Source organism: Panthera leo, chromosome E1 (genome assembly GCF_018350215.1).
Source record: "Panthera leo isolate Ple1 chromosome E1, P.leo_Ple1_pat1.1, whole genome shotgun sequence".
Lineage (NCBI taxonomy): Eukaryota > Metazoa > Chordata > Mammalia > Carnivora > Felidae > Panthera > Panthera leo.
In genome coordinates, this window is record NC_056692.1 from 16,667,543 (window position 1) to 16,687,775 (window position 20,233).

A 20,233-nucleotide genomic window follows, 5' to 3' on the forward strand; every position below is an offset into this window, starting at 1 on the left:
GGCAGGGGCAGAGAGAGAGACACAGAATCCAAAGCAGGCTCCAGGCTCTAAGCTGTCAGCACAGAGCCAGATGCAAGGCTCGAATCCACGAGCCGTGAGATCATGACCTGAGCTGAAGTCGTCAGATGCTCGACTGACTGAGCCACCCAGGAGCCCCCATTTATGTAAATTTTAAAACAGGCAAAACCAATCTACAGTGTTAGGAGTCAGGATTCTGGTCACTCTTGGGGTGAGGAGAGGGTACAAAGAAAGGCTTTGGGGGTGCCATTAATGTTTCTTGAGCTAGATGCTGGTTACAAATGTTTATTGTGTAAAAAATCTTGCATTTGTACACTTAGGATTTGTGCAATTATGATTTGTATACCTAAACTTGTGTGGGTTATTCTTCAACAAAAAGAACGTTTAAAAAAAAAAACTTACCATTTTACACTTGTCCCAATTTCCGAAGTCACTTGATAATTCCAGCTCTGGATGAATGAACAAGATAACTGCTAACAGGATGTCATGTACTAGTTTTGTGTTGGCCTCCACCTCCTGGGACTTGGTGTCTGGCAGGTATGTGGGCTCTACCGAAGGATGATAGTCATAGAGTAACAGTGATACAAAGTCTAAGGAGGTAAGCAGTTGGAGGCTTTCCTGCAGCTCTTGCAGCATGATTCGGAAAAAGAGAATTCCTGCCCGCTGGACTTCACCTACATTTTCAATCTCTGAAACAACAGAGCAACATCTCACACTGTTGTTCAGTACATATATTGGTTTTTCATAGCATTCTGAACATAATACAGTAAACTTTTTTTTTTCCAGGAAAAAGAGCCATATCCTATGCTTTTAAACAACCTTCGTTTCTCTAGTCATGAAATTAATATGCAGAAATGGAATTACACTGGTGAAGCTCACAGGAAGAGGCTTTGAGGAAAGGTAAAAACTCAGGTTTTGGAGTTGGACCTCAGGTTGAATACCCACTCTTAGGTTTGTCTCTCTGAACCTCCTTTTCCTTTCTGTGAGCATAGGCTGATCCCTACTTCCCTGGTGATCTGGGAATTGAATAAGATGATATAAGTAAAAGTGCTTAGTGGTAAGTACATAGTGGATGCTCAAAAAACATAAATTTTCTTCTTTTTTCTACTTACTCCACCCTACCTGGTGGCAAGAAACCTCTCAGATTAATCCCACGTAGTGTTACTCTATTTACTCCATTCTAGATAGCCAAAGGTCTCCATGTTTCCTTCTTCCTTCCCTTATGGCCAAACTGATTTTGTACTAAGAGCAGCCTATTGGATGTGGAATCACAGGAACTGGGGTCTAGTCTTGGGTTCTGCCACTAAGCTCCTATTGGACCTTAACTCTGATGGTTTTTAGCTTCTTTATCTGTAAAACAAGATAAGATTCACTTGTCCCAGCAAATGAATACTGTGTAATCTAGTGGAAAGAGCACCAGATTGGGGTGCAAATCCAGGTTTCATCACTTGCTAACTGTGTGATTTGGTGTGAGTTGTTTAGTTTCTCTGAGCTTCACTTTCCTCACCTGTGAAATGAGGTATCACCATTCACCTCACAGAGTTAGGGTAAGGACTAATTGAAATTACATATTTAAAGTGCTTGATACATGATGAGGCTTTTAATAAATGCTAGTTCTATATTGCCTTTATGAGTCCTTCCAGTTCTAAACCATATGATTCTAGCCAAGAAAATGAGACTTAATACCCTTTCCTCTAATTTATAGACCACACTCATCAGCCCAAGACTGCATGAGGGAATTGCTTTCATGCTGTATATTGCTGTATATTGTAACAACTCCTTTTAGAAAGTGCATCCTTCATTGCAATCTGTGATTCCCCCAAATTTATTAAACCCATGAATCCAGAACATTTACGTTCACAATACCTAGGATATAGTTTTTCTTTATTTCTCCAGATATTTCTCCCAATATTTCGTAGCAGGCAGCTTGGACCACCTTTATCATTTTCTGCAGATCTTTAAATTCTCGATACAGTAGCATCTTATTCCTGCCAATGTTAAAGTCAAGAACTCCTAAGGCCTTTCCCGTTCTCTCACGGAGTGGAATTACTATGTGGTTCTCTCCACAGACAGAGGCCAAAATGACTTCTGAAGTGTCTGTACACTTAAAGAGGAAGTCTCTGAAACCAAAACCAAATAAGCATAAGGATATAAGACATCAGCAGTCTCGTAACATTCCACCCAAACATACTGAATCGCTCTTTTGTGCCAGCAATGCTCCAGCCACACCAGCCCTTGTTTCATCTGCCTGGACCGCTCCCCCCTTTCTTTCACAGAGCTCTCTCTCTCTCAGCTCACTCATTGGAGAGAGAAGCCTTCTCTGACCAAGCAATCTAAATAAAGTAGCAGCGCCCGGGTCGCTGTCCATCTGCTACTCTGTTTTATTGTCTTTTGCTATACTTCTACTTGTCTGAAGGTATTTGGTTTTTGTTTACATATTGTCCAATAAGTACCAGTTGAATGCCTGAAGGAACTGATGAGTATGTTAGGTCAGGTTCCCTAGAAGCAGAGCCCGAGACATGAATGCTTCTGCAAAGGATTTATAGAGGGAATGCTTTCCACAGAAACCTGTAAGGGTCTGAGGAAAGCAGAAGAGGGAAGAAGCAGCTAATTAAGAATGTGAAGGCTAGGGCCGCTTGGGTGACTCAGTTGGTTAAGCATCCGACTTTGGGCGTCATTATCTTACTGCTTGTGGGTTCAATGTGAGTTCAAGCCCTGCATCGGGCTCGGAGCCTGGAGCCTGCTTCAGATTCTGTGTCTCCCTCTCTCTCTGCCCCTCCCCTGCTTGCTCTCTCTCTCTCTCTCTCTCAAAAATAAGTAAACTTATAAAAATTTTAAAAAGAATGTGAAGGCTAGCCTCAGCCTCATCCTAAGGGGAGCTCTGGAAGGCAAATGGTGCCAAGAATCTGCCCCACCTTGGAGAGGTCTTTTATCAGTCATTGGCTCCACCATGCATCTTTGAGTGTGTGTTGTAAGACAAGTGTTTACCTAACTGTGACGCACAGCCAGGTAAGGGGCTCCCATCACTCAAGGGCACTGCTCCAGAGGAAGCTACAGTGTGCAGCCCCTAGCAGAATGTATATTAAGGATCTGGGTAGGGCCTCAGCAGCACTGCTCCCTGGAGGGACCTGAGATTTTCATTGAAATGTAGTAGTGGTTTCTCTCTATAGTGAGGTATAGACACATCTTTTTCCCCCTTTCCAGTCTATGTTGACATTCAGATGTCATTCTTTTGAGGTATTTGTAAAAATGTTGGTGCTTTGCCTAGCCTCAAAAAGCACATTTATGACTCATAATACCAATCCTATAATGCCAGGGAAGATTATGTCCTTTATGTCTTTTTTTTTTTTTTTTTTGCTGTTCCCACTCCTTCCTGCTGCTGAGCCACCACTTTGTGTCTTTATGATAACCACAGTCATGAAGCATCATGCCAAACTTTCCAGGCATAAAGATAAAGCTGATTGGTCAACAAAGTTCCTCAAGAGGCACCTGTTGTAAGTTACACACAGGAGTCCAAGATTGAGTCTGGGTGTGCAAGGACTCTCATAAAATTCAACCAGCACAAGGAATAACTGTGGAAAAGAGGTTGAAACTGAATGAACATTCAGATATGAGGCCAAACTAAAATTTAATTAACACATGTGCTTAAATGTCAAATTAGCCTACTGGACTGGGATAGATTACTGCCTACTCAACCACACTGACCTCTAACAAGCAGTCAGTCCCTTTTGTGATAGGTGCGTCCCTGGTTGAGATCAGTTTTGCATCTGTCCGGTTTGTGTTCCTGGCATCCCACAGATGAAAGGCATGCAAAGTAACCCAGAGCTGAGTACTTATTAAAGACAATGTTCTCTGCTTCCTCCCCACCTTTGCCTGGCCTGTTTTCTTCAAATAAAAAATACATGTCCACAGGCTAGCTAACATTAACATGATGAGCTCTGGTAAGTGACATGGATATATTTTTCACAATCATGGTGGATTTTTGTTGAATTCCATGTTTGAAAAAAAAATCACAGAAAAATAAAACACTATCATGCTTTAAAACATGCAATTTTAATATAAAATACCAATTAAATCTGTTTTAAAAAGTACTTGAAGGGGAAAGGAGTTAACATGTCCCACGCAAACAGGAATTTTTCTTTAAAACTTATCAGGGTAAGATTTAAGTATACTAATAATAGACAAAAGCTGTGTCTCTCAGATCTACTATCGCAGTAGGGGAATGTGTTTTGGCAGTCGAGCAAAACAAACATGAAAATGCTTCTCATACCTGAAGATGCATGTCTTCCTGAAGATGATAGGGGGATTCCTGTGGATTTTTGTTAGACCCAGGTGCCTTGTAACCATCATATTGCGTAAAACATAGTCTGAATCCTTGAAAACAGGAAGAGATTTCAACACAGAGAGAAATAATTAAACCTTACTTTCCCTTTAGAGAAGTTTGGGGAACAGAAAAATAGAGGAAAAAATTTAGGAAAGTTTAGATGATGTCTAGCTTGAAGTATCAGGACATTTTACTTAGTACTATTAAGAATGAGGTATTCACGGGGCACCTGGGTGGCTCAGTCGGTTAAGTGTCTGACTCTTGACATTGGCTCAGGTCATGATCTTGGGTTTGGGGGACTGAGTCCTGCATTGGCCTCTGAGCTGACAGTGTGGAGTCTGCTTGGGATTCTCTCTTCCTTTCTCTCTGCCCCTCCCCCACACCCCGATCCCCATTCTCACCCCCTGCTCATGGGTGTGTGTTCTCTCTTTCTCTGTCTCTCAAAAATAAACATTTTTATTTTTATTTATGTTTTTATTTAAAAAAATTTTTTTTAACGTTTATTCATTTTTGAGACAGAGAGAGACAGAGCGTGAATGTGGGAAGGTCAGAGAGAGAGGGAGACACAGAATCTGAAACAGGTTCCAGGCTCTGAGCCGTCAGCACAGAGCCTGACGCAGGGCTCAAACTCACAGACGGTGAGATCATGACCTGAGCTGAAGTTGGACGCCCAACCAACTGAGCCACCCAGGCGCCCCAAAAATAAACATTTTAAAAAGAGAATGAGGTGCTCACAAGAGAAAAATTTCAAATTACGACATTCTTTTTTTTTTTTTTCAACTTTTTTTTTTTAATTAATTTATTTATTTTTGGGACAGAGAGAGACAGAGCATGAACGGGGGAGGGGCAGAGAGAGAGGGAGACACAGAATTGGAAACAGGCTCCAGGCTCCGAGCCATCAGCCCAGAGCCTGACGCGGGGCTCGAACTCACGGACCGCGAGATCGTGACCTGGCTGAAGTCGGACGCTTAACCGACTGTGCCACCCAGGCGCCCCACGACATTCTTTTAAATAAACAAACTTATTTTTTATAATTGTGACAAAACTGTGTGTTTATATTATTATTATTATTATTTTTGATGTTCAAATTGCATTGTAGAACATTTGGAAAATACATAAAAGTCCAAAGAAAATAAGAACAATAAAAAATATTCTCCATTGAGGTCTTTGTCTTCACCAAAACTTCAACAAAAACTGTTCTGGTCAAGGTTACTAGTGGCTCTGTCATTGTATTATCCACTGATCTACCCCCAGTCATCATCTTTCTCTATAGCAGCACTTGACTCAGTGAACAACTCCCTTCTTTTTCTTTTTCTTTTTTAATTTTTAAATTTTATTTATTTTTTTTTTAAAAATGGGCTGTATTTTTTAAATTTTTATTAATGTTTATTTTTTAGAAGTATTTTAGTTCCTTTATTTCTTTTTTTTTAAATGAAATTTATTGTCAAATTACTTTCCATAAAACATCCAGTGCTCATCCCAACAGGTGCCCTCCTCAATGCCCATCACCCACTTTCCCCTCCCTCCACCTTCCATCAACCCTCAGTTTATTCTCAGTTTTTAGGAATCTCTTATGGTTTAGCTCCCTCCCTCTATAACTTTTTTTTTCCTTCCCCTCCCCCATGGTCTTCTGTTAAGTTTCTCAGGATCGACATAAGAGTGAAAACATATGGTATCTGTCTTTCTCTGTATGACTTATTTCACTTAGCATAACACTCTCCAGTTCCATCCACATTGCTACAAAAGGCCATATTTCATTCTTTCTCATTGCCAAGTAACATAAAATACCTAGGAATAAACCTAACCAAAGATTTAAAAGATCTGTATACTGAAAACTATAGAAAGTTTATGGAAACTGTTTATAGAAAGTTATAGAAAACTATAGGAAGTTTATAGAAAATTAAGGAAATTGAAGAAGATATAAAGAAATGGAAAAACATTCCGTGCTCATGGGTTGGAAGAATAAATATTGTTAAAATGTCAATACTACCCAAAGCTATCTACACATTCAGTGCAATCTCAATCAAAATTGCACCAGCATTCTTCTTGAAGTTAGAACAAGGAATCCTAAAATTTGTATGGAACCACAAAAGGCCCTGAATAGCCAAAGTAATATTGAAGAAGAAGACCAAAGCAGTAGGCATCACAATCCCGGACTTTAGCCTCTACTACAAAGCTGTAATTATCAAGACAGCATGGTATCGGCACAAAAACAGACACACAGACCAATGGAATAGAATGGAGACTCCAGAATTGGACCCACAAAAGTATGGCCAACTAATCTTTGACAAAGCAGCAAAGAATATCCAATGGAAAAAAGACAGTCTCTTTAACAAATGGTGCTGGGAGACCTGGACAGCAACATGCAGAAGAATGAAACTAGACCACTTTCTTATACCACTCACAAAAATAAACTCAAAATAGATAAAGGACCTGAATGTGAGACAGAAAACCATCAAAACCCTAGAGGAGAAAGCAGGAAAAAACCTCTCTGACCTCAGCCGCAGCAATTTCTTACTTGACACATCTCCAAAGAAAAGGGAATTAAAAGCAAAAATGAACTATTGGGACCTCATGAAGATAAAGAGCTTCTGCACTGCAAAGGAAACAACCAACAAAACTAAAAGGCAACCAACGGAATGGGAAAAGATATTTGCAAATGACATATCAGACAAAAGGCTAGTATCCAAAATCTATAAAGAACTCACCAAACTCCACACCCAAAAACCAAATAATCCAGTGAAGAAATAGGCAGAAAACAAGAATAGACACTTCTCTAAAGAAGACATCCAGATGGCCAACAGGCACATGAAAAGACACTCAATGTTTGCTCCTCATCAGGGAAATACAAATCAAAACCACACTCAGATACCACCTCATGCCAGTCAGAGTGGCTAAAATGAACAAATCCGGAGACCATAGATGCTGGAGAGGATGCGGAGGAACAGGAACCCTCTTGCACTGTTGGTGGGAATGCAAACTGGTGCAGCCTCTCTGGAAAACAGTGTGGAGGTTGCTCAAAAAATTTAAAATAGATCTACCCTATGACCCAGCAATAGCACTGCTAGGAATTTACCCAAGGGATACAGGAGTGTTGATGCATAGGGGCACTTGTACCCCAATGTTTATAGCAGCACTTTCAACAATAGCCAAATTATGGAAAGAGCCTAAATGTCCATCAACTGATGAATGGTTAAAGAAATTGTGGTTTATATACACAATAGAATACTACTTGGCAATGAGAAAGAATGAACAACTCCCTTCTTGACATACTTTTTTCACTTGGCTTTTGGGACACCACTCTCTCCAGTATTCCTACAAATCACTCATATTTCTTGCTGCTTCTTTGTCTTCCTCACCTCTAAGAGGTTTTCAAGCTGTAGGCCATAACCTACCTATGGGCTGTGAAAACATTTTAATGCCTTTATTTTATGTTATTATTTGAGAGAGAGAGAGAGAGAGGGAGGGAGGGAGAGAAAGAGAATCTTAAGCAGTTTCCATGCTTAGTGCAGAGCCTGGATGGGGCTCAATCCCACGAACCTAGGATCATGACCTGAGCTGAAATCAAGAGTCAGATGCTCAACTGACTGAGCCACCCAGGCACCCCTTAATGCCTTTTAAAACCAGTTTTATTGAGGTATCATTGATATACAAAAAACTGCACATATTTAATGTTTACAATTTGAAGAGTTTGGACTGAGTCTTGACCAACTTTTTATTTATTTATTTATTTATTTATTTATTTATTTATTTATTGGTGGAGACTGATTTACTTATAAGAAAGTAATATTAACATATCTTGTAAAATATGCAGGATATATCTTATGACTGTATAATATATGACTGTAGAAAAGACTAATTCAATTGGAAGAAGTAAAAAGGGGTTTTTATGTCTGCCTTTAAAAAGTTCTTTGAGGGGTGCCTGGGTGGCTCAGTCAGTTAATACTCTGACTTCGGCTCAGGTCATGATCTCACGGCTTGTGAGTTCGAGCCCCACATCAGGCTCTGTGCTGACAGCTCAGAGACTGGAGCCTGCTTTGGATTCTGTGTCTTTCTCTCTCTCTCTGCCCCTCCCCCACTCACACTCTGTCTCTCTCTGTCTCTGAAAAATAAATAACCATTAAAAAAAAAGGTTCTTTGATTGGAGCACATGGGTAGCTCAGTTGGTTGAGCGACTTCCATTCAGGTAAGATCTCACCCATGAGTTCGAGCTCCACGTGGGGCTTTCTGCTGTCAGCGTGGAGCCTGCTTCAGATCCTCTGTCCCCCTTTCTCTCTGCACCTCCCCCACTCACACCCTCTCAAAGATAAATAAACATTTAAAAATAAAGAAAAAGTTCTTTGATTAAGAGGGAACCTTGACAATAGGATCAATAGGGGCAGCATGATGAATGGTGCCTGGGAGAAGAACAACTGTTTTGCGGTGTGGAACGTTTACTTGCCATGACCTCAAGTGTTCTCCCAAACCCTTTAGATGAAAAATGTTTTCAATAGAATGTTTACCAAACTGTAAAGATTCTCTGATGCTGGCAATGGAGCATCTAGCTTTTCCTAATATATTTCTTCCATGGTTTGAATCCATCTAATTCCATGGTTAGAATCTCACTGTGTCTGTGTTTCTAGGTTTAAATCTTTAGCCCAAACTAAACAATTCCTCTCCTGTTCCCACCTCTCCCCTCAAAATTGTGTCAATTTGGCCACTTTTGTTAAGATTGGAACCATACTGGGCCACCTGGGTGGCTCAGTCAAATGTCTGACTTCAGCTCAGGTCATGATCTCATAGTTCGTGGGTTTGAGTCCCACGTTGGGCTCTGTGCTATCAGTTGCTTCAGATTCTGTGTCTCCATCTCTCTCTGCCCTTCCCCCGCTTGTGCTCTGTCTCTGTCTCACAAAAACGAGTAAATGTTAAAAGAAATTTTAAAAAAAGATTGCACAAAAAACCATAAAATACCTAGGAATAAATCTAACCAAAGAGATGAAAAATCTATACGCTGAAAACTATAGAAAGTTTATGAAAGAAATTGAAGAAGACACAAAAAAAGGGAAAAAGACTCCATGCTCCTAGATAGGAAGAACAAATATTGTTAAAATGTCGACACTACCCAAAGCAATCTACATATTCAATGCAATCCCTATCAAAATAACACCAGCATTCTTCACAGAGATAGAACAAATAATCCTAAAATTTGTATGGAACAAGAAAAGACCCCGAATAACCAAAGCAATCTTGAAAAAGAAAACCAATGCAGGAGGCATCACAATCCCGGACTTCAAGCTGTATTACAAAGCTGTAATCATCAAGCAGTATGGTACTGGCACAAGAACAGACACTCAGATCAGTGGAACAGAATAGAAAACCCAGAAATGGACCCACAAATGTATGGCCAACTAATCTTTGACAAAGCAGGAAAGAATATCCAATGGAATAAAGACAGGCTCTTCAGCAAGTGGTGCTGGGAAAACTGGACAGTGACATGCAGAAGAATGAACCTGGACCACTTTCTTACACCATACACAAAAATAAACTCAAAATGAATGAAAGACCTAAATATAAGACAGGAAGCCATCAAAATTCTCGAGGAGAAAGCAGGCAAAAACCTCTTTGATTTTGGCCGCACCAACTTCTTACTCAACACGTCTCCAGAGGTGAGGGAAACAAAAGCAAAAATGAACTACTGGGACCTCATCAAAATAAGGAGCTTCTGCACAGCAAGGGAAACAATCAGCAAAACTAAAAGGCAATCGACAGAATGGGAGAAGATATTTGCAAACAACGTATCAGATAAAGGGTTAGTATCCAGAATCTATAAAGAACTTATCAAACTCAACACCCAAAACACAAATAATCCAGTGAAGAAATGGGCAAAAGACATGAATAGACACTTCTCCAAAGAAGACATCCAGATGGCCAACCGACACATGAAAACATGCTCCACATCACTCATCATCAGGGAAATCCAAATCAAAACCACAATGAGATACCACCTTCACCTGTCAGAATGGCTCACGTTAACAACTCAGGCAACAACAGATGTTGGCGAGGATGCAGAGAAAGAGGATCTCTTTTGCATTGTTGGTGGCAGTGCAAGCTGGTGCAGCCACTCTGGAAAACGGTATGGAGGTGCCTCAAAAAACTAAAAATAGAACTACCTTACAACCCAGCAATGGCACTACTAAGCATTTATCCATGGGATACAGGTGTGCTGTTTCGAAGGGACACATGCACGCCCGTGTTTATAGCAGCACTATCAACAACAGCCACAGTATGGAAAGAACCCAAATGTCCATGGATGGATGAATGGATAAAGAAGATGTGGTGTATGTATACAATGGAGTATTACTCAGCAATCAAAAAGAATCAAAAGAAATCTTGCCATTTGCAACTACGTGGATGGAACTGGAGGGTATTATGCTAAGTGACATTAGTCAGTCAGAGAAAGACAAAAATCATATGACTTCACTCATAGAGGACTTTAAGAGACAACACAGATAAACATAAGGGAAGGGACACAAAAATAATATAAAAATAGGGAAGGGGACAAAACAGAAGAGACTCATAGATATGGAGAACAAACAGAGGGTTGCTGGAGGGGTTGTGGGGGGGGATGAACTAAATGGGTAAGGGGCACTAAGGAATCTACTCCTGAAATCATTGTTGCACTATATGCTAACTAATTTGGATGTAAATTTTAAAAAATAAAAAATAAAATTAATTTAAAAAAAGATTTTATGGTAAAAAAAAGACTGGAAGCATACTATAGAAAATAAGGGGTTGGTAAAATAATATGCCTAAAAACAAGCTTTTCATTTAATTTTAGTTGGAGCAAGAAACTATAAATTCAGCAAGTGCCTCAGTAATTATTCAGTAGTGAGATAACTACCATAGTTAAAATTTTCTAGGAAACGGTTTAGAGAAAGAGCTGCAACGATATTTTCCCCCATTTTCTTTCTTCTGCTACTGGCTTGTTATTTCCCCCCTTACCTTTCCAATACAGCTTTGCACCACTATATGAAAGTAGAGCATTCCTATGAAACCTTTCATAAGCTGGACTGGCATAATGTGAAGAAGCAATTACTATTAAATCATACAGAAAAATTTTTGAGCATTCCCAGACCCCTGAAATAATGATTCTTAGGCTTTTCTGATACCTTAGAATGCACCTTGCTAATGGATGCACAAAATAAATTGAGATAAAGCACAGATGCTCACAGACACAATTCAAAGATGTGGTGGTTTTGCTGAGTGCAGCTGGGGGGAAGGAGGTCTTGGTGGGGACACTCTTGCTGCTCTGGGGGCTAACTGCCAAACAAACACCAAATGCTATTTTCACTTTTTACCTTTTTTCATAAAAGCAAAATCCTCTTCGGATTTCTTTCAGTTAGCAAAAACAGATACTACTGAGGGCCTTTGGAAAACAGAAGTGGGCTAACATGAACTTCTGGAAGGTGGGAATAATAGCATCGGTTCATTCTCACCTTATATATTACACATCATTTAGTATTTACCCTCCTCTGCTTTGTTTTTCTTGTGACAAACATTTTTTAAAGAAAGAATGAAATATATAGAAAATAGCAGAAAACATCACATAGTAAAAGTAGGTATTGTTTTGTGAAACTTCAGTCTTAACTGTGTGTGTATGTATGTGTGTCTGTAAGGGGTCAGGACATAAAATGGTTTTCATATGATAGGTCAAAGTCAATATAATTTTGAGCCACAATGATTCCAAACACTTGGGAGTACCTCAGGGCTTGGACCTCAGACTTTTTTTCTATCCTCACTCATTCTCTTGGTCACTCCCTCTAGTTTCATGGTTTTTGTTTTGTTTTAGGTTATTATGGTAAAATATACATAGCATAATATTATTACTTTAACCATTCAAAGGTGTACAATTTGGTAGCATGAAATACATTAATGATGTTGTATAACCCAGTCTCACAGTTTTCAGTACCATTTATTTGCTAGACTGGATTTTTTCCCCCAATACTAGCTCATATATTCAACTGTCTTTTTAATATCTCCACTTAGATGTCTAACAGGCATTTTAAGTTATAGTTAAAAAATATTTTTCAATTTATTAGGTAAAAAGTTAACTTTTATTTAACTGTATTTATTTCATTATAAGAACAATGGAACATTTTTTCCATATGTTTATTGAGCATGGTTTTTTTAAAATTTTTTTTAGTAGACTTGTCTTTTGCTTTTTTTCTTTTGGATTTTTTAAAAAATCTTATTGATTTGTGTAGAGCAGTGTTAACCCTTTGTTAAATATGTGGTAATTTCCCCCGATTCACCTAAAGCAACTTATTTTGTCTATAATTTTGGTGCAAGGAAGTTGCACATGATTATGCCATCAATGTATCAGCCTCACTTTAATTGTTTCAACTTTGGTGTAGGGTTAGCCATTCTTCCCCAAAGATGGTAAATTCCCTCTCATCCTGCATTTTCTTAGCAATGCTCATGCACTTATTTATTCTTTCTCCGAATGAAAATTAAAATCATTTGGTCAACTTAAAAAATTGGGGGATTTTTCTTAGAGTTTTTTGGAAGAAGTTATATATATTTTAGAAAGAGAGAGAGAGGGAGTGAGCGGGGAAGGGGCAGAGGGAGAGAGAGAGAGAATCCTAAGCAGGCTCCAAGCTCAGCTCAGAGCCCAACCCAGGGCTCCATCCCATGACCCTGAGATCATGACCTGAGCCAAAATCAAGAAATCAAGGACCAAATGCTCCACAGACTGAGCCACCCAGGAGCCCCAATCAGGGACTATTTGTAAAGGCCTGGGTAGTATATAGAATCCCAGGCCTAGTAACAATAGGGAGTTGTTACCACACTTAGCCTGAAGAGGCAAGGGAAGAAAGTGACTACTAGAACCTGGAGAGGACAGCTGTATGGAGAGAGTCACCTGACTGAAGGTGTAGTGGCCTTTAGTAGAAGAGTACAGCCAATCTACAGCAACCTGGCAGAGAGACTGCCAGAAGCAAATTACCCCAGCCTCACTCTCCGCGTGTCCTGCATCTCCTATTGGTATGTCTCATCGGACAAACCTAAACAGAAGCCAAGGAGCCTATTGATACTGTCTACTTTTTGAAGCAGAGCGGGTTGGAGAAGAGAGCAGAATAGACTGGAGAAGCTGCAGATGAGGAAGGAGGAGGTTTAGGAAGTTAGTAGAATTAAGTGCTTGGAAAAAGGTATCCCTACTGTCACCCACAGCCATTTTTAACACCAAAACCTCACCTATCTTCCACTTAGGACAAACCCCTGACTACACCCTTGGACAGGTGCACTGGTCTCTGCCCAGCTGTGACCTCACCCAGACCCTGGGCTGCAGAGTGGTCCTCCTCCTCATTCTGGGGATGATCTTTTTCCCTCCATAACATGACTTAGATGGACAGTGACCCTTGTGATCTTGTCCACAGCATTGCGATTGTGAAAACTACATGCCCCTGAAGGCACACTTTTTGTTGACTGCTGTGGGTGATTTTAACTTTCTTCACAGTGCCCCAGATATCATTTCCCTTAGGGCCCAAACAGGGGTCTTCTTAGGTGTGGACACTGGCCAAGTCAAATCCTCCCCAGATCCCACACTATGACAGTGGTCCATCAGACCTGGTGGTCTGTCCCCCACACCAAATGGTCCTCACCCACCTCACCCCCCACTGAGTTGTCCACCTCCCTTCTGAGGGTACTTGGAGGTTCCCATTCCTACCCCACCCCCAGGAGCAGCACCCAGGACTAGGGTTCTCCACCTCCTCAGTCTGTTCGCTCCATCAGAGAGCTCTGTGATTCCGCTCTTTGGCCAAGGCCTCATCAGCTTGGTCCAGCCACTGAGAGAAGAAAGAAGAAGCCCGGAGAGAAGGGGAGAGACACATGTGGAGGGCTAGCCGAGGGACTGAGAGACCACCAAGGTGATGCTATCACCTGATCAGGCACCACGCAGGATTGTTTAGCCTTTTTTTGTTTGTTTGTTTATTGATTTATTTTGAGAGAGAGAGAGAGAGAGAGAGAGCAGGAGGGGCAGAGAATCCCAAGCAGGCTCCACACCCAGAGCAGAGCCCAATGCAGGGCTCTGAAAACTCATGAATTTTGAGATCATGACCCGAGCCAAAACCAAGAGCCAGATGCTTAACTGACCAAGCTACCCAAGCACCCTTCTTTTTTCTTTTTTAATGTTTATTTATTTATTGAGAAGGAGAGAGCAGGAGAGGGCCAGAGAGAGAGAGAGGGAATCCCAAGCAGGCTCCATGCTGTCAATGTAGAACCCGACATGGGGCTCGATCCCATGAACTGCAAGATTATGACCAAAACCAAGAGTCAGATGCTTAATCGACTGAGGTCTCCAGGCACCCCTTTCTTAAAAGGAAGACAGACACCTTTCCACCCATTCTCACTACATGCAAAATCTTAACATTAAAATTAAGTGTCAAAAAAAAAAAAGGAGAGAGAGGCAAACCAAGAAACAGACTCTTAACTATAGAGAACAAACTGATGGTTACTGGAGAGGAGGTGGATGAAGGTGGGGGGGGATCGGTTACATAGGTGATGGAGATTAAGGAGGGCATTGGTTGTGATGAGCACCAGGTGCTGTATGTAAGTGATGAATCACCAAATTCTACACCTGAAACTAATATTTCACTGTACATTAACTAGCTGAAGTTTAAATAAAAACTTTGTGGGGGGGGAGTGTAAAGAAGCACAACAAACATTCAGCAAAAACTCATTACATTATAGATGTGCCTTTTTTCTTTAACTGGTGTGATGTAATCATGTCTTTCCAAAAGAGTAGTGCCTCATTCCTTCCTATTTCACCCATACGATTCTGGTGGGGGCTGCCAGTTACTGTAAACTCTGCCAGCCCCACCCCCGGATGGAGGCCATGTCTCAGGATAGACTAAAAATGCTCTCTTGGATTTTCCAAATTGAAACAAGAGGATTCTTTTTTAGTTACTAAGCATCTGGCTTGCCCTATGGAGAAAGCCTGTCTTAAACTGGAAGGACCAAGCTAAAGTGTAGAGGGAAGCACACATGAGACTTTCAGAGAGAACATGGGAGAGCGCTGACGATATCGAATTCCTGGTTCTTTCTGGTCATCCTGGAAGCCAGCCTGACTCCTGTCCATTCTTCATTTTGATCACACAAGTCAATCAATTCCCTTTTTTGCCTAAGGCAGTTTGAGATGGACTTTTGCCACTCACAACCAAGGATCTTGAGTTGGGATCATGGGAAGTACATCCCCAGTTGGCCTAATAGCTAACTAAATATGCTTTTAGCATATTAGCAAGACAATACTATCTAGAGACTCTGTTAGAGGTCTAACATTGCCCCACCTTGCCTACCTGCTTTGGGCCAGGCTCGATGAAGTATGTAGTGATGGTGGTGATGTCAGATGTGATCTCACAGAGCCAGGCGATGCCAGTGATCACAACATGCAGGATGTGCTCCCTGCTGTGGACGTAGTGATAGGCAGTGCTAAAGACATTGGCAACACCCTGTAGAGACAGAAAATTTTAATTGTCTTTTGAAAAAATTGTTTTTAATGTTTATTTTTGAGAGAGAAGAGAGAAAGAGTGTGAGCAGGGAAGAAGCAGAAACAGGGAGACACAGAATCCTAAGCAGCTCCAGACTCTGAGCTGTCAGCACAGAGCCCAACATGGGACTTGAACCCACAAGCTGTGAGATCATGACCTGAGCCAAAGTCGGACACTTAACTGACGGAGCCACCCTGGCACCCCAACTGTCTTTTCTTTTTAAAATAGCAGAATAATGCACCAATTGGCTTATCTTTTTTTTAATGTTTATTTTTCAGAGAAAGCACAAATGGGGAGGGGGCAGAGAGAGGGGGACAGAGGATCTGAAGCACGCTGTGTGCTGATAGCAGCGATCCCGATGTGGGGCTCAAACTCACGATCCCTGAGATCGTGACCTGAGCTGAAGTCTGATGCTCAACCACTGGGCCATTCAGGTGCCCCGGATTATCTTTTTAAATTAATGATGACCTACTTCAGACAAAGTATTCATCAGTTCTCAAAAGGCAGTGTTCCAGATTCTACCATGAAAAAAAAAGATCTCAAGAAATCAAAGATGTAAGGAGATATCTACTACAAGATCCGCATAACTTTATTATGTTTCCTGATAATCATCCAGTGAAATTTGTGATATGTGCTGTCAGAGAATAGAGTCAGAAGAACAAGATAAAGTTTGAAATGAGAAAAAATATTTAAAAGCCAGGAGCTAATGACAGCCTTGGGCAGATGGGTAGGAGCTGCCCTGATATGATGCAATTTCAATTTCTGGATCTTTCTGTCCTTTTTGTCATCAGATCAGTACAGGTTGTACTCTGGTCCAAGGCCTGCAACATGCTAGATAACACAGTCTTCTTATAGGCATTAAGAGAGGCTGTTACACAGAAAAGGGGGATGAAGTCCTTAGAACGCATCTGTTGTCTTGTTGTCAAGAGACTCTAGGAACCACAAATTCTTCAAGACTATATGAATTTTATAATACAACCTGAGGCATCTAAGGGTAACTCAGGACACTTTACCTCTAGGTCCTGGAGAATCTATTTAAAGTTCATATTGAGGGGCACCTGGGTGGTTAAGTGTCCAACTTCAGCTCAGGTCATGATCTCACGGTTCAAGGGTTTGAGCCCCACGTCAGGCTCTGTGCTGACAGCAGAGGGTCTGCTTGGGATTCTCTCTCTCTCTCTCTCTCTTTCTCTCTCTCTCTCTGCCCTTTCCCCACTTGAGCATGCTTTCTCTCTCTCTCAAAATAAATAAACTTAAAAAAATAAAAAATAAAGTTCATTTTGACATGGTCTCTAATAAGATTATATATAATTCACCTACTGTTAACTCCATACTCCTCCATTTTCTTCTTGATATCTTTATATCATTCTTATATCAGATAAGAGTGAATCACATTATTAAAAAGATGTCCAGGGGCACCTAGGTGACTCAGTCAGTTAAGGGTCCAGCTCTTGATTTCGGCTCAGGTCATGATCTCACAGTTCATGAATTTGAGCCCCACATTGGGCTCTCTCTCCCTCAAAATAACTAAATAAACATTTTTTTAAAATGTCCAGAGAAAAAGATTCCACCACTTTCCTCAGTTATACATCCAATAAATGGGAAGAGAAAAAATTTTTTTAAGTTTATTTATTTTGAGAGATAGAGAGAGTGGGAGAGGCAAAGAGAGAGGGAGAGAGATTCCCAAGCACAGTGCTCTGTGCTGACAGCACAGAGCCCAATGAGGGGCTTGAACTCACAAACTGTGAGATCATGACCTGAGCTGAAATCAAGAGTTTAATCTACCTGACTGAGTCACCCAGGTACCCTGAGAAGAGAAAATTTTAAATTGTGGTAGATAAACATAAAGAGCCAGACGCTTAGAGGGGAATACGTGGTAAAGGCATAGCAAGTTCCTGATTGTTGCTACATCCCAGTCCATCGCCTCCATAAAGGCTTTCAATCTTTCTTCATTGCAATTACTATTCATAAAATCAAATTAAAATGCTTGTAGAAATAAATGATCCAGTTATAGTCTTAAAAGTGCTTATCTTTTGGAGCACCTGGGTGGCTCAGTCGGTTAAGCATCCAACTTTAGCTCAGGTCATGATCTCCTGGTTCATAGATTCAAGCCCCATGTCGGGCTCTGTGCTGACAGCTCAGAGCCTGGAGCCTGCTTCGGATTCTGTGTCTCCCCCTCTCTCTGCCCCTTCCCTGCTCATACTCTCAAAAATAAAGAAACATTGAAAAAAATTTTAAGTGCCCATCTTTTTTGTGATCTAATTTGAAAACATGAATACTCAAGAAACATTTAGGTTTCTTCCTACATTCTTCATCCTTAAAAATCATGACACTGAAATCAAGAGTCATGGGAATGCATTTGTGGAAAGAGTAAAAGATTTCTAGATGCCCCCTACTAATAAAACATAAATATCTCCCTTCTAAAGATTCATTCCTACTTTGTGGGTCTTAGTAGTCTAATGGTTGGATTTCAGTGCTACAGCATAAAATGCTGTTCCTATAATTAATGCAATAGGACACATATTAACAATCTTCCCAGAAGCTAAAGCATAGATGAGGCTGAGAGTCCTGTGTGTAATGGAGAACCTCTCCAAAGACTGTTAGACATACACATAAACAGTAACAAGTATGATGACACTATCTATTTTCATCTGGTTTTAGGTTTTGCTTTTTAAAAAGTATAGAAGGAGAGGCCATCTTACCATTTCTCTTGAAGAATTTCTCCATGACTTACCTGATAGAATCTGATCTCATGAGGCACAAAGATGTTTATTTTTTGGGGATCTCTTAGGGTGTCAACAGCCATGACCCCAAAGACCCTCATATATGCATCCTGAAGAGGCAGAGCCAGGAATGAACCATTTTGATCACTCTTGTTGATGGAATTGTTCCAGAAGAAGACGTTCCCATGGTGCTGAACCTGGGGGACATGTATTGGCTTCCCTTCATCCACTACTGTAAAGCTGAGGAATAGGAATTAGAAGGTGGTAGAAAGGCACGGGAGAAGGCTTTAGATGAAACCGTGCAGGAAATTAGATCAATTCTCCATTCATAGTTATTGTCATTATATGTCAGAGAAGTGGACTCATGAAATTACTAGTTTGGAGAGTCTGACTTGAGAAAAAGATTAAAAAACAAGCTTAGCTCATACCAGAGAAAACATATATGAACAGGATGCTGGAGACGTAACTTATAAAGCAGGCAGAAGTAATTGAGCTGATGTTGTGAGGCAGAGTTCCAACATGGCAAATCACTGCCTAGGAGTCAGCTCTAGAATTGACCAGGTGAAATTATTTAAGACTGGAAACCCATCACCTCCCACTCCAGAAGCATTGGTGGCCTGAGGTCTTTCTCTCTTGGGAAGCTAACTGGGATTTCTATACTAGTTTATTTCAGAAAGGGAACTATTTTTTTTAGAAGTGTAAACCCAACCTCTTCAAGAAATTCTTACCTGATTCCCTTCATGTCCCTGTAGAGTACCCTGTTCAGTACAAATGGAGCATCATCTAAAGTAGAAGCTACGTTCCTCAATAGAACATTCCCTCTGTCAGGCAGTAGTCTGTTTTCTTCTAAGAGGGAAATGTGAGCACTGATCTTCTTGTTTCCATGGGATTCAGCATCCTATGTCAAAATGTTTCTGATGATGTATTTGGTGATTAAGAGTTATTCTCTTAATCATGTCTCCCATCATTAGCCAGTTTGTGCATCTGACCACAATAATTACCATTCATGGGCAGTGGGGAAAAGGCTGACACCACAGCTGTCTCCTAAACCTGAGTTTTTGGTTTTGTTTTTTATTTGAGAGAGACAGAAAGAGAGAGAGAGAGAGAGAGAGAGAGAGAGAGAGAGAGAGAGAATCTCCGCAGTGAGTGTGGAGCCTGATGAGGGGCTAGAGTCTACAACTGTGAGATCATGACCTGAGCTAAAATCAAAAGTTGGACGCCTAACCAACTGAGCCACCCAAATGCCCCCCAAATCTAAGTTTTAATGAATGGAATGGATTTACTTTATGTCAACTAGACTAAAAAAAAATCTCTCAAGTCTTCTCAAATTTAGAGGTTTAAAACTTGGATCCCTTTGAACTATAGTCATATTGTCTCGGCTTCAGTTAAAAGTATTTATCTTAGAGGGCCAGGGCAAGAATATGGCTTCATTTAACTCATATTTCTTGAGTACATTTTCACCATCTACTCTGAAGTGAATGTAGGAAAAAATGCTCTCAGGGAATTCTTAACATAGTTTGGCTATGATATTTGATTTATGCCAGGAAAAAATTTCTTGGGGTCTCAGATTGCAGAGTTTATGCAACTACTATTTCTAACTAAAATAACAGAAAATTCTCTGTACCTAAAATATTATTATGTTATTAACA

At 40.6% G+C, this 20,233-nt stretch overlaps 1 protein-coding gene across 13 annotated transcripts in view; it reads right to left on the reverse strand.

Moving 5' to 3' along the window:
• Positions 1 to 20,233, reverse strand: part of EFCAB5 (EF-hand calcium binding domain 5) — a 166,696-nt gene that overhangs the window by 13,138 nt on the left and 133,325 nt on the right. For 11 of the 13 annotated variants that reach the window (XM_042916289.1, XM_042916292.1, XM_042916287.1 and 8 more), the window contains 6 exons: positions 19,313 to 19,482; positions 18,596 to 18,824; positions 15,673 to 15,825; positions 4,289 to 4,392; positions 1,885 to 2,138; positions 421 to 707 (listed from right to left, as the gene is read on the reverse strand). In XM_042916289.1, the coding sequence (XP_042772223.1) occupies positions 421 to 707; positions 1,885 to 2,138; positions 4,289 to 4,392; positions 15,673 to 15,825; positions 18,596 to 18,824; positions 19,313 to 19,482 (1,197 nt within the window). Of the gene's footprint in view, positions 1 to 420; positions 708 to 1,884; positions 2,139 to 3,507; positions 3,591 to 4,288; positions 4,393 to 15,672; positions 15,826 to 18,595; positions 18,825 to 19,312; positions 19,483 to 20,233 lie in introns of those variants that run through there. The other 2 variants (XM_042916294.1, XM_042916297.1) reach the window with 2 other exon arrangements.